Here is a 14,761-nt window from a genome sequence, read left to right as displayed (position 1 = left end):
TACTAGTTTTATGAAAATTTTTAATATAAATCAGGAGTTAACACTAAGGCAAAAAGCAGAAAGAACAAGTATCTCAGGGATATTAAGAACAATTTAGTAAATATTTATTTAGTGCCTACTGTATGCCGAGTATACCACACTAGATGCAAGGGACACTAACAATAAATAAGGTATGGTCCCTACCCTCAAGGAGCTTACATTTCCACAACTTAAAGTGCATCTCAAGTACTCTAGTTATAAAATTCCACCACTCCTTTTTCAAATGTGAACACATAACTCAGCACAATTACCAACCAGGGTTATAAACAGAATATCAGAGCTAAAAGAAATTTTTGATATGATTTGTCCAAGTCTCTTGTTTTATGAAAAAACAGACAGACAGACAAACTGAAGGAATGGCCATTTGTGCCTAGAACTCATGCGTTCAGATTTTAAGTCTGGTGCTTTGCCCATTTTCATCGTTCTCCAAAATAATATTCAGTAGATTTTTATATCATTCAAACTCCTGTAATTTACCTATATAGTCATTTTCTGCTAGACAAGGACCTCATAATTTATACCATATTAAAATCAGTATATGCTCTATTTACCACATTCTAGTCTCTGTGATAAAACAAATAACGATCATTCACGTGGTGGTTTGGCTATTACTTCAGGTGTGCTCAGTGTTCAAGACGCCAAGAGCTATCTGCTGCCCAGCATCTGCCTGCCAGGGCCTCTTCACCCATACCTCTCAACAGTATTCCTAAAGTGGGCAGGCTGCGGGGGATGTACTGAGCTTCTTAGGTACAAACCCAGCCACTGACCAGAAAGGAACCCAAGAGAAGCTGAAGAGGTATTTTCCTAGCTGGCATATAACCTACTATTTCAACCATGCATATACTCTAAGTGCCACAATGTGCCAGGCACCACACTGGATTCCAAGGAGATAGATATATATATAGTCTATCAGGAGTGATTTGGAAACTATGAAACAATATTAATTACATGCTCAGTAACCGTAGGAGCAGCACTGAGAACAACTGGGCTTAGAACCTGTTCTTCAAAATAGACTTCAGAAGCCAAATTAAGAATGGGTGCTGGGGAATGGGTAAAAACATTGAAGTCCTGCAGCTAAAAAGAGAAAGCCACATTCCTTTGATCTAAATGATCAAACTATGAAACAAAGAGGCTAGAGGCCTCCAGAAAGGCAGTAGCAGGAACAGGGAATGGGCCACTAGTATGAGGGGCATCAAGTTTTTTAAATGCTGGTTGTCCAACTTAAAGATTCCCCCCAGTTTAAGTAAATACAAGGGACCATATTCTGTCACCACCATAGCCAATTGTGTGGTAGACTGGATAGTTTGAAAAGTTCCTTTGAACGTAACTGTTTTTGATATCCTAGCACTAAGTCTATTTTTTAAAGCCAAGAATGCTCAGTTTCTCCCTGTACACCAATAATGTTTGGCTTTTCAAATTTACATGTCCAATTACAGATAAATAAAAGAAATGAAAGACAGTAAAGATACCTCTTACAGTGCTTCTTAAAATAGGTTTTTTTAAAAATTTCCTTTAATATGTTGTGGATTCCATCAAATATAACCCTTTAGGATTGTTTTTACTACCTCTACTAGTATAGACAAATTTATGGAAATTATTTTGAATATACCATGTCTACTTCAATTAGCATAATTTTATGTAGGCAATTAAGGATGTCTATCTTGCCAGTATTGCATTTCAGGAATTACACAGTTTATGGGATAAGCTTGACACCGAAATCTAACTTTGAGCCCTGTTCTGACCTCACTAGCTGCTGACCCTGTGCAAGCCAACTAATCAGAACCTTGGGTCCATGTCCATAAAATAAAGACATTACAACCTGTCATACCTCTATCACAGGGTTCCTATATATATGAAAATTTTTTTGGCAACCATACAAGTACTATAAAATGACAATTACAGACGTCAATGAGGTTAACCACCAAGATAATTTTTCAGCTTCATGCCTATACCCAAAAGCTTTTAAACAAAACAGCTTAAAGTGGTCATTAACCAAATGAAGACTCTGTTACCCAACCATGTCCCTACTCTACTAAGTCTAATCTTTGGAAGAACTTAATTCATTTTAGTGGAAAAAATCAGGGTTAAGATATTTATTAGTGTTTATACAAACAAGCTGCAACTACTAATTCAAAAATAGGAGGGTTTTTCCTCAGTAAAGAGTACATTCTTTAATAGGACTCTATTTGAATAAGAATTCCATACAAATAGAATATATACTTAACACAAGAAAGCAAGGGAGGATTTTACATTACACAGAACAGACATTCAGTTGGTTCAATCATGGGTGAGTTACCCTTCCAACCAAATACTTATTTTTTATATTTATTACAAATATTGCATTCAGTTCAGTATATGCCAACAATCACACAGTTTTAACATTTAGTAGCATGAAGCCCACTTAACTGTTTCCTTCCAAAGGGATATAGGATGTAGTCTTCATTTCACAAGGGTAGAAGTGACTGAACTACTGTCTGCTCTTTAATGTTTCAACTAACCTGTGAAGACAAAACAGTTTCATAACATTAACTTCAAACTTTCAGGTATAGAGCATGATCACTTATAGTAAGTTTTATGCTGACAGTGGATTTCAAAGCATTTTAAATGATGAAAGCTAAGACAGTTACACTGAAGAATAACATTATGGACCCAATTTCCATGAAAGCCTTTTAGCTTTCACTTTTATCTGTGCTCTGAATAATCAAAAAGACCAAATATCTTTTTTCCGGGCTGTTAACTACTTGCAGCATGGCCAGATGTGCATAACTCAGAGGTGAAAACTAGTCTCAAATTGCACGAATCAATTACATGACAGTGTAACTACTGTATCACTGGTCTGTGACAAGGACATCCAACTATGTGTGTGTTAAGGCAGTGAGCATGGAGATACGTAAGGGAAGGTTCTTGAGAAGAAGACAGTCTTAACCTAAGTCCTGAAGGATAAGGAATTGGAGGATGTGGTAAGGAAGGGAAAAGTTTAAAAAAAAAAGGCAGAAAGCTGGCTTATCTATCTATAATCAGGTAGGTGTGGCTGAAATAATAGCCGATGTATATGAAGACCAGAGGAAGAAAAGGCTGGAAGAACTTAATATGATAAGCTGCAAAGTAATCTGAATTGCATCCATAAGACTAAAGGGAAAGCACATGTGTACAAGGAGCTACACACACAAACAAATGCACAGATGGCTTCTGTAAATATACTTTACCATTCCATTGCCTCATCAAGGCCAGTGCCTTTGGTTGCTGAAGTTTTGAATATTTGCCATTTTCGGTCCTTCAGTGCGGGTAACCCAAGTGAATTTGCCATCTCTGAGGGAGTCATGGCCTGTTCCATGTCCTGCTTATTTGCAAACACCACTAAAATGGCTTTTCTCAGCTCTTCTTCCTAAATAAAATAGAAGGTACTTAATTTTCTCTAATTAATTTGCTTCCTTGACTTTAGAAAGAAATGTCAACAACTATATTATTTTAAAAGTTTATTCTATAATTTTGAATCTACAATGTTCATTATAAATTATTTGAAATTATAGAGAAGTATGAAGGAAAAAAGCTTCATCCATAATCCTACCTCCCAAAAATGATCACTCTTAATACTCGATATTTTCTACTGCTTTATAATTCAGATACTTACAATTTATTAATATATACATTAACACATTTAAGATCACATTTATATACTGTTCTATACCTGCTCTAAAAAATAAACATTAAATCATGGATATTTTTCCAAACAATCAAAATTTTCCCAAAAAATGTAATGGTTTAATACACTCTATACTATGAATGCATATTACCATCAACTATGTAACTGTTCTCCAGTATTAGACTCTCACTAGGTTCTTTTTACTTCACTATTACAGAAACCCAAGGGACACAGTCATTACACAGAAATCTTTGTATGAATCTCTAATTCCTTAACAAATTCTCTAAAAGTAGAATCAAAGTATGAACTATATTGGGATTCTTATTATATATATTAATAAACTACCTTCCAGAAAGGTTATAATAATTTAGGCTCCAGCAACAGTGTATGACAGCCTTGGAAGAATTAGAAATTACATATTCTTCCAAACACAGCATCTCATTAAATATTATCAGAGTATTAGAAATGCAAATGTTATGTGCAATACAGTTTTCTCCTGTGCACTTTACGTTCATGCCTTTTGCTCAGTTTTCTACTTATTTGCAAAGGGTCTTGATATGATTAAGAACAATAATCCTTAATCACTGATTGTAAAACTATGTACTGGTTCCCTGTTTTACACTAATTTGTATTTGCATGGTTTTCGTTTGTATTAATATAATTAAATCTATCTTTTCTTTTGTAATTCCTTCCAATCCTTTGATTTAGAAAGATCCTCCCTATCTAGAAACGTTAAACATATTCTCTTACATATTCTTGGAGTTAACAACTTCAGTTTTTTACATTCAATTCTTTACTCCAGGAAGAATGTATTTTTGTGTACAAAAATAACTTAAATTGGTTTTGCAAGTTTGAATGTAACAGAACAGACCTGACTCATAAGTTCCATGTACTTTATATTATACATTCAGTGACTGAATCAATTATAAATTACTTCCTAAAGAATGAATAATTTTTAGGGGCGCCTGGGTGGCTCAGTGGGTTAAGCCGCTGCCTTCGGCTCAGGTCATGATCTCAGCGTCCTGGGATCGAGTCCCGCATCGGGCTCTCTGCTCAGCAGGGAGCCTGCTTCCCTTCCTCTCTCTCTACCTGCCTCTCCGTCTACTTGTGATTTCTCTCTGTCAAATAAATAAATAAAATCTTTAAAAAAAAAAAAAAAAAAAAAAGAATGAATAATTTTTAGTTCTTACTCATAAAATTATACAAGTCAAATCCCAATTTCACAAATAATCCAGCACAACTCAAGAAACTGTATACTGAAGCTAATAACACATTTCTTTTATGTAGTACTTTTTATGATAAAAATCCATACCATTTAGATTATATCTAACTAAGTAAGCTTTTATTTTAAAAATCCATTACACTGAAAGCAGTTAAACAGTCCCTTAAAATTCCTTACACTTCAATTTGTTTTAAGAAGCTCTTATGATAAATATGATGCTACATTGTGAAAAAAAAAAAGCAACATTTTAAAATCAGTGGGTCTGCAATTTATAACTCAGAAAGCATTAAGTCATTAGTAAAGAAATCAGAAGTCCGACATATTCTGAGAATGCTTCTACTCTGGTAATCAAATGGCCTAGAAAACATTTAAGCATTCAATGATTGGCTAAGTCAGAATCATAGTTCTGGAAGGAAAAGGGAACTTACTCATCTAATTTTCACAAACAAAGGCAATTTCGTTATTACTTAAATGAACCATAAGCACATTTGAAAAGCTTATTTAACAACTGGAGATTTTTTAAACTTTTGATTATTTAATGCATCCTCTGAATTCAGCTAGCCAATAAATTACCTTATGAATTTCAGTGACTACAATGTTTTGAGTTTTTAAGTGTTGTGCACTGTTCTACACATCAGGAGTATTAGGGTAAACTCAACTTACATTTTAGGGTGGGAGACATATATGAACAAATATATTTTAAAATACTGGAAAGAGGGACGCCTGGGTGGCTCAGTTGGTTAAGCAGCTGCCTTCGGCTCAGGTCATGATCCCGGCGTCCTGGGATCGAGTCCCACATCAGGCTCCTTGCTCGGCGGGGAGCCTGCTTCTCCCTCTGCCTCTGCCTGCCATTCTGTCTGCCTGTGCTCGCTCTCTCCCCCTCTCTCTCTCTGATAAATAAATAAAATCTTTAAAAAAAAAAAAAAAAAAATACTGGAAAGAAAGAGTAAGTTGTACAAAAAATAAGGCAGAATAAGGTGTTAGCAAATAACTGAGGCTCCTCTCTGAGGCAGAAACATGAGATAAAACATGCCAAGACGGTAGCCATGCAAAGATGTGGAGGAGGAGCATTCCAAGCAGAAATATGAGCAGGTGCAAAAAGCCCGAAGCCAAGCGTCGAATGTACAAGCTTGGAGTATCCAAAGAACAGAGAGGTCAGTATGACTGAAGCTGTAAACACTGGAAAGAATAATGAATGAGAAAGCTGGAAGAGATAAACAAGGGCCAGAGGTGTGCCAGAAACCCAGAAATTCCAAAACAAACAAACGGGCTTTGTTTTTATAACCTAATCTGCTTCCTTAAACTAAGTTATACAACTAGAAATAGATTTTATGAAAAAGTACTTCACAGGAGTAACTTAAAATAGTTTCTTCAGTTTAGAGAGAGTTTTACCTCCGAGCTTCCTAGAAAGAATCTAGTTTAAAGAACTTCCTGTTTGGATTTTTTTTTTTTTTTTTTTTTTTTTTGGTCTTTTTGTCTCCATCTCTCTTCCCAACAGAATTTCTAGAATAGGAAGTAATTTATATAAAAGAAAATGACACTAAAGCCAAGGGGGGAAATTTTCCTGCTTTTAATTATTCCTGCAAGTAGTAACAATAAAAACAGCAAGCAGATGTAAAAGATGTCTCTACACTTGAGTAAAGTTTTCTTACCTCCAACATAGCAACTAACTCTGATTTGGAAATGCCAATTCGATCGCGGTCACAACTGTCTACCACATAAATGACTGCATCTGTGTTTGAATAATAACATCTCCAGTATGGCCTAAAGAAAATTCAGAAAGGGAGAATATATTATTATCTGAAAGAAAAAGAACAAGTTATGTTAATTTATATGCTAGGACTTGGCAATGATGGGGATTAGGAGGTTTACATGCCAATCTTGCCAGCCCCCCGGTGTTAGAATCAATGTTTCTGATGGTATGTATCATATCCTTCAGATGTGGAATGATAAACATAATTCACAGGATCAGAAGTTTCAAAACGAGTTCAGACTTTAGGCTAAGAGAGGACTTTATAATCAATCTATGAAATCACTAACCGTACTGAGATAAAGTTATACATAGACCTTATTATGACATCTAATAATTCTCTAACTAGGAACTCCTTAAGGAATGGGTTCTTAAAAAAAACTTTTAATATGATTTTATACAGCAGACATTAAACTGACTAGTGAAGACTTCATGAGCAGAAATAGCTAAAATTAGACAGGGACACAAAAGTGGTTCAAAAAATAAAACCAGTTAAGGGGCACCAGGGTGGCTCAGCCATTATGCATCTGCCTTCAGCATGGGTCAGGATCCTGGGGTCCGGGGATCCAGCCCCATTTCGGGCTCCCTGCTCAGTGGGAAGCTTGCTTCTCACTCTCACACTCCCCTTGCTTGTGTTCCCTCTCTCACTGTGTCTCTCTCTGTCAAATAAATAAATAAAATCTTTAAAGAAAATAAAAATAAAACCAGTTAAAAGGCAGGAGGATGTTTGGAGAATGTCCTACTTATGTTTTAAGATGGTAGGTACCACAGTGAGCAACACTGACAGTCACCAAACCCTCACAGTGGCCATGCCAAGCATAGAATGCAGGGCAGGAGACCTATGAAGACCTAAGTTCTACAGGGTATCTATGTTCACATTAGCCCTAAATGGTGGACTGAAAGTTATTTTTATAAAATCCAAAGCAGTCTGTTTCAAGACAGAGTGACAAGAACTAAATGGAAGACCCTTTTCAGATAAAAACTACTGAAGTAATTAGATCTTGAGATTTTCATGAAAAAACTTTTCATTAAGGTAATATGTGAAGAACTGGCTTCCTTAAATTTTTTTATTTGAATTCAACTGAGAGAATAAGTAGTTTTACCTCATTTTAAACCAAGTGGTTCCCATTTAAATTACAAAAGAAAACATATTTGACTTACTGCTCTTAACCTTTAAAGGGCTTACTAAATGTTCAGTACTACAAAGTAATCTGGTCTCTGTATACCATACCTGATACTTGTCTGTCCTCCTAAATCCCAAACTTGGAATTTAAGGTTCTTGTATGTTACCGTCTCAACATTGAATCCAATAGCTAGAAAAGAAATCAAAATCAGTAGTCTATGTAGACTAATGCATTCTACTTTCAAAGTATCCAATCCAATTTTAGCAATTAACAAATTACTACTGAATCACATTATTGGTTAAATTATTCCACTTAAGACAAGACAAAACAGTTGCTGTGTTATACACACACACACCATCAATTAGGAATATCAGCACCACTTTCAGGTTATATAAGAATCCCCAGTCACCTCTACAAATATAGAATTTTTAGCTCAATGGAAATCAAACTGTTAAACTCTCTGTATAATACAACCCTGGCATACAAGTGTTTAGGAGGTTATGTTTAGAAAGAACAGCCACAGATGCATTACAAAAAATGGAATTTTGACGGACAGCAAGTAAGCAGGGAACAAAACCAAGAAAGCCTAAATTCTAAACTTCAGTAGGTTAAGGATTCAGCAATACCTATATACTACTTTATGGAAACTGGTTTCTCTAAGTGTGGCAATCTCACAGACCCTTTGCAGACTTCCTCAAGAGCTCATCTGTAGTAAGGTTGTGGCTAGACGGTCAATGGAAAGTGTGCCATCTCTCTTCCCTCCCATCCTTTTTCGGGGGAGCTCTAACACCACATGGCTAAGGCAGGATACTGTTTTCATTGAAAAGAATCTAAGGGAGGGTGGAGAGGATTCTGAGAAAACTGGTTTCCAAGATTTTAGAAGCTTAAAAAATCAAAGTGAAAAATGACTTATAGCTATAACTGGACAATTAACTTTTGTTTTAAATTTAAGTGTATGTTGGTAAATGCTTCTAATGAGTATACAGTAAATATTCTCTATCACAACTGAAAAATAGCTATACTACACCTGAGTGAAAAACTAAAAAAGCAAGTTTATGATATCTCCCTTGGAATTAGGTAGGAGTGTAATCACCATCTTTACCTCAATTAAAAACACTTTATATGCACAGGACAAGAGTATGCTGTACAGTTTATTCACTGAAATGCAATTCACTGGGCTGTGTGCACTGCAAGGGCCAAGACTTAACCACAACAGAGATGGGTTACTTTGAAAAGCAAGAATCGGCGACTTCCGCCACTCTGCTTTCCAGAGTGGCGGAACCTCGCCCGAGGGTGCCCACCTCCTCCCGGCGCAACTGTCCTGGCTCCCCTTCTCCTGAGCCCTGAAACTTCGCCGGAGAGCGTTTTTAATAAATCTTGCCTTGCACCCACAAAAAAAAAAAAAAAAAAAAAGAAAAGCAAGAATCACGGGAACTAAAATTTACTGGCACAAAGAAAATAACCAATGCCACGGGGCTTAAAAAGTTCTTCTTTCATGAAACCTAGACTTCTTTTTTAATCTGGAAATTTAAATACTACTAAATATAAAAATATCTTGAGTGACGAGTGATTTCAGAGGCATAATTTAATACTCTTCAGCAAATTCTACAAACTCTTAGTTTAAATATATTAATATTCTCTAAGTAAATTCACATCAACAAATTAAAAAAGTATAAACAACAGTATTCTCATGTAGTCAAACAGGACTGTTTGAGAATATCCTTCTAAGGTATCAACAACTGATTTAAAGTTGAGGTGTTTCTTCTCTTGATATAAAAATATCAGTAATACCTAAAAAGGTACCAGATTAATTCAAGAGTCTGTCTCTTCCACTCCATTCTTTATAAGCGATCAACAGAATTAAATAAGAGAAACAAATCTTAATTAAAATTGTAACAAATAGGGGGAAAAAAGCCTATCAGGGGGAAAAAAGCCTATCAGATGCAATAACACCACTTAACACCTACATAATTCTTTAAACAGGTTTACAAAGTATTTTATGTACTTCATAAAGTCAGTGGGTGTTATCTTCATTTTATCAATAAAGATACTGGCTCTCAATGAAAGTGGCTTCATTTCCCTTCATTAAAGTGGCTTAATTCCAGCCAACTTTAAAAATAGCTCTAAAGAGCAAAACCCAGCCATGCACAGGGGTTTACAAACTGCCTCTAAACTTATGAAAAATAATATTACCAAATATATACACAATGGAATACTATGCAGCCATCAAAAGAAATGAAATCTTGCCATTTGCGACAACATGGATGGAAGTAGAACATATCATGCTTAGCGAAATAAGTCAAGCGGAGAAAGACAACTATCATATGATCTCCCTGTTATGAGGAAGTGGTGATGCAACATGGGGGCTTAATTGAGGGTAGGAGAAGAATCAATGAAACAAGATGGGATTGGGAGGGAGACAAACCATAAGTGACTCTTAATCTCACAAAACAAACTGAGGGTTGCTGGGGGGAGGGGGGTTGGGAGAAGAGGGGTGGGGTTATGGACATTGGGGAAGGTATGTGCTTTGGTGAGTGCTGTGAAGTGTGTAAACCTGGCGATTCACAGACCTGTACCCCTGGGGATAAAAATATATGTTTATAAAAAATAAAAAATTTAAAAATAATAATAATGTTACCAATATTATGTCCATACTAGTTTACAAGCCTTACTATATTAAAATTACCTAATCATTACATTAAATGGAAAACAAGAACCCCTACAATTAGTTTATCATAACAACACTTACTAGGAATAGTAGTAACGACTTCTCCAACCTGTAATCTGTATAAAATTGTAGTTTTTCCTGCTCCATCTAATCCCAAAATTAAAATCCTCATTTCCCGGGTTCCAAACAAACTGGAAAAAATACTTGAGAAAAACCCACCTGAAAAAGTAATAAAAGATAAAATGCATTCAGTATCATTTTGTGAACTAAGTCCATAAAACATTTAATCTTGCCCTTTGAAAGTGATACCGAATTAAATAATACTGTGATATTCTCCTCAATTCTTAGGTGCGTAAGTTTGCTACCAATGATATATGTTAATCAAGATCAAACAAGTAATTACTGATTGTCACCAGTCCTAAATAATGTGTCAGGAAGGCACAAGAAGATATATTCCCGAATAAGAGAAACAGAACCACTGTCCTCATGGAGTTCACTGTTTTATGTAAATTGTTTTAAAAGATTTTACTTACTTATTCCAGAGAGGTAAGAGAGAGAGCACAAGCAGGAGGAGCAACAGAGAGAGAGGGAGAAAATATAGCAAGGGGGGCAGCAGAGAAAAAGGGAGAAGCAGGCTCCCTCCAGGGAGCCTGATGAGGGGCTGGATCCCAGGAACCTGAGATCATGACCTGAGCCAAAGGCAAGTGCTTAACTGCCTGAGCCACCCAGGCACCCCCTGGAGCTCACTTTCTAATCATGAGAATATAGATAGCTTAGCATGATCTCCTCACAACCCCTAAACACTAAAGAACAAATCAGAATGACAGTGGGACAATAAGGTTCTCACATGTGAAAAGCTATTGTTTTCACTGTATTGCACCACCATCATCTCTCTAAGAAATATAACTTGCAAAAGAAATTGAAACACAGAAGCCCAAAATAACAAAACCTAGTTTTGAGAGAAAACTCATGTAAAAAAGTAATAAATGTATCAATGTTTCATTAAACATTTCCAGAAAGTTTCCTATACATAAGGCATTGTGTAACATAAAAGCACTTGTGAACAAGAGCTGTGATTATCAGAATCACCACTGATTGGTGATTAAAAGCTTCTGTAGCACCTGGATGGCTCAGCTAGTTAAGCCTCCCACTCTTTTTTAAAATACATTTTTTTAATGATTACCAGAAAAAAAAAAAAAAAACACTTTGGCCTCTTCCCACCAAAAGTCATCAGAGAAGATTAAAAGACAGTTACATGAACAATTTAAAAAAAAAAAAGTTGACAACTGAAGTGATGTCACATGCAATGCATGGCTATCTGACACAGAAATGACACAATTAGGAGCCTCAAGTCTAGAAAAATGAAGAACCATGGGCCAGAGAACCTTAGAAAAGTGTAACAGAAGGTGCATAACTTGACAAAATCTATTCTACCTTTTACACCTTAAAAAATAAAATAAATGAATGAATGAATAAAACCTGGGGCACCTGGCTGGCTTAGTCTGTGGAGGATGCACTCATCTCACAGTTGTAAATTCGAGCCCCACCTTGGGTGTAGAGATTACTTAAAAATAGAATCTTTAAGGAAAAAAAAGACTTAAGGGTGTTCTGGGAAAAGACAGGAAAGCACTTGTGTTCCAAGACAAGAAGTAAATCCCCTGGAAAATGGAAGAGGAATTAAAATAATCCAAAGAATTTGCATCATTTGGACAGTTGTGAACCAATTTAAAAATCTGCACCTTCATTTGGGTTCCAGCCGGGAGGGAAGCTAGCGATAGCTGGTGCTTGTGAGGACAATGCTGTGACCTCAATTAGCACTCCAAATACCGATCTTAAAATTTCGCTCACTGACCAGTAATGACCAATACAGTCCCTATTTCCTTCTCCACCTTACTCTATCATTTCCATGAAAAGCTACAGATAAGCAAGCAAATACCAAGTTGGCTAGAAAACATTGGAGCAACATTCCCTTTGGATTTTTTAAACTGACGCAATCCCAGGGACCAGGACAAGAGAATCAAGCTTCCACTGTGAGGTCAGATCTCATCTTTAACGCAAGAAACCTGCGACTGACAAACTGCCAAGCTTCTCAAGGCCAACTCTGTCCCCCCGGTCAAGCTGGGTCTGAGGAGGTGAGGCAAAAGTTCATGGTCAGGGTTAAGGACTCAGGGCCGGGTTCCCAGGCCGAAGCGCTCTCCGGGGCCGCGCTGCCCCCACCCCCTGACCCTTCTGGGATTCAGGGGCCAAGAGTGAGAGCAGGGGCGAAAGTTCCAAGCAGGGTCCACCCCCACAGGTGACCAGCCAAGGTAAGTTAAGTCTTCAGCGACCCGCCCCTGCAAAGCTGACTACTCTGGGCTTCCCAGGCTGGCCCCCCTCCTCCTCCTGATCCTAGCCCTCGGCCGCAGCACCTCCATCGCTCTTGGGAGCCTTTCTCGGATTCCTCACCCATGGTGAACCGCCTGTCCGCCCTTGTCGGTGGTCAGAGACAGGCCCCGGCCTCGGCAGCTACTCCTATTCGGGCCTCGGCGCCTCCACCTCTGCTCGCCTTGGCCTCCGGGTCCGGCTTCGGCTCCCAAGCGAATCCCTTGGAAGTCCGGTCAGCCAGCAACTTCCACGTCGGACTCCCGGCGGGGGCGGGAGCGAAGGGCCGCAGCGCCTACGCGCCAGGAACGGCGACCTGAGCGTCCGCGTCGTCGCTTTCGACGAAACTTTTCGGCGCGCTAGGTGGAAGCCAGAAGATAAAAATATTCAAGGACCCCAAATCTCTCTTGATTCTGTCTTTTTGTACTTAAAGGGCTTCCAAATAGGGAAATTCGAATTTTCATTTTAAATTCTGACACCCAAAAGTGGCGAATCTGCCAACCAGAAATTCGAGTCCGGCCTCCACACTGCAGCCGGAATGGACGCCGGCACAGAGTGTAGCGTCGCAGAAGTTGTAGGTGCTGAACTACCCTGCGGGGAAGACGTACCTTTTCCTGGGTGCTTTTCCCACACGGAAATAGGACTGCGTAATAATGGTAGAAACAGCCCCGCGCGGCCAATACTAGTCAACCTTACACTTGAGGTCGCTAACGGGGTTTTTGGAGTCGCAGTGGCGTGCAGGGTCTGCGTTAGAGCCGTTCACCCCTTTCTTCCACCTGAGCACCTGACCCCTCTTCTGCGATGGGCAGGATGGACGAGCTGGTTCAGATCACAAGGACTGAGGACCTGTTCCCTCCAAGGGCGTGAGAGTAATGCCAGCTTTGACAGAAAATTGTACTGGGAGGAAGGAAGTGATACTGGGAAGATGGGGAAAAGGGATTCCCCTAGATTCTGATTTTTTTTTTAAAGATTTTATTGATTTCCCCTAGATTCTGATTTTTTTAAAAGATTTTATTGATTTATTTGACAGAGATACAGAGAGAGAGGGCACCCAAGCAGGGGGAGTGGGAGAGGGAGAAGCAGGCTCTCCGCTGAGCAGGGAGCCCGAAATGGGGCTGGATCCAAGGTCCCTGGATGATGACCTCAGCCGAAGGGAGACGCTTAACCGCTGAGGCCCCAGGGGCCTTTAGACTGTAACCTTTTTAAAAGGTTGAGTGTGGGTCTCTTAAAAATTCTTAAAGGTGGTTACCTGGGTGGCTTAGTTGTTAGGCGTCTGCCTTTGGCTGTGGTCATGATCCCAGGGTCGTGGGATCCAGCCCCGCCTCCGCCTCCCTGCTCAATGGGAAGCCTGCTTGTGTCCCTATTCTCGCTCCCGCTCTCTCTCGCTCTCTCAAATAAATAGTCCTTTAAAAAAAAAAAAAAGTCTTACAGGCACACCGAAATGTAGACCTATCTCTAGCTCTCAATCCCACAGTTCTTCACAGAAGTCACCATTGTATACATTGTCTCCTTCCAAATATAATTTTTGCATATTATGTTTTTATTTAAAGTAGAGATTTTCATCCATTCAAAAGACGTTTATGGACTGCTTCGTTTTTACTTCAATTTTCAGACCTCTCCAGCTGTCTAGGCATTGAACTAGATTTCCCTGTTGCTCTCGCCTCCCTTCCTGGCTTCTCAATCATAAATTCACAAAAATTTTCCTTCCAAGGAGAAGTTCGGTTTTATTTGTTATTTATTGTTTATTTATGGGAGATTTGAGCCACTCTTTAAACATCTAGACCTTTTTAAGGTTGTGCTTTGTAAGCATTATGTTATCCCAGCTGTTGGATCTCAGTGGGCTGAGATTCCACTGACCTTTTTCACCTGTTCTTCATCAACCTCCAGTCCATATCTTCCCACGCTGAGCTACTGCCACTTGGCAAAAGATTTATGTTTCCACTATAATGCACAT

General features: G+C 38.4%; 1 protein-coding gene across 2 annotated transcripts; it reads right to left on the bottom strand.

Annotated features, from left to right (window-relative positions):
• Nucleotides 1-73: 73 nt before the first annotated feature.
• On the bottom strand, nucleotides 74-13,139 carry ARL1 (ADP ribosylation factor like GTPase 1). Of its 2 annotated transcripts, XM_059402254.1 has the most exons (6): nucleotides 12,892-13,139; nucleotides 10,528-10,665; nucleotides 7,886-7,967; nucleotides 6,557-6,668; nucleotides 3,246-3,424; nucleotides 74-2,537 (listed from the first exon to the last, which is right to left on the bottom strand). In XM_059402254.1, exons 1-6 carry the CDS (start codon nucleotides 12,893-12,895, stop codon nucleotides 2,507-2,509), a joined length of 546 nt encoding a protein of 181 aa, XP_059258237.1. In that variant the 5' UTR covers nucleotides 12,896-13,139; the 3' UTR covers nucleotides 74-2,506. The 2 variants fall into 2 exon arrangements, with proteins under 2 accessions (XP_059258237.1, XP_059258238.1); XM_059402255.1 differs by lacking the exon at nucleotides 10,528-10,665.
• Between the last annotated feature and the right edge of the window lie 1,622 nt (nucleotides 13,140-14,761).

This window comes from Mustela nigripes, chromosome 6 (assembly GCF_022355385.1).
Source record: "Mustela nigripes isolate SB6536 chromosome 6, MUSNIG.SB6536, whole genome shotgun sequence".
Classification (NCBI taxonomy): domain Eukaryota; kingdom Metazoa; phylum Chordata; class Mammalia; order Carnivora; family Mustelidae; genus Mustela; species Mustela nigripes.
This window is presented reverse-complemented; position numbering and strand designations above follow the sequence as displayed.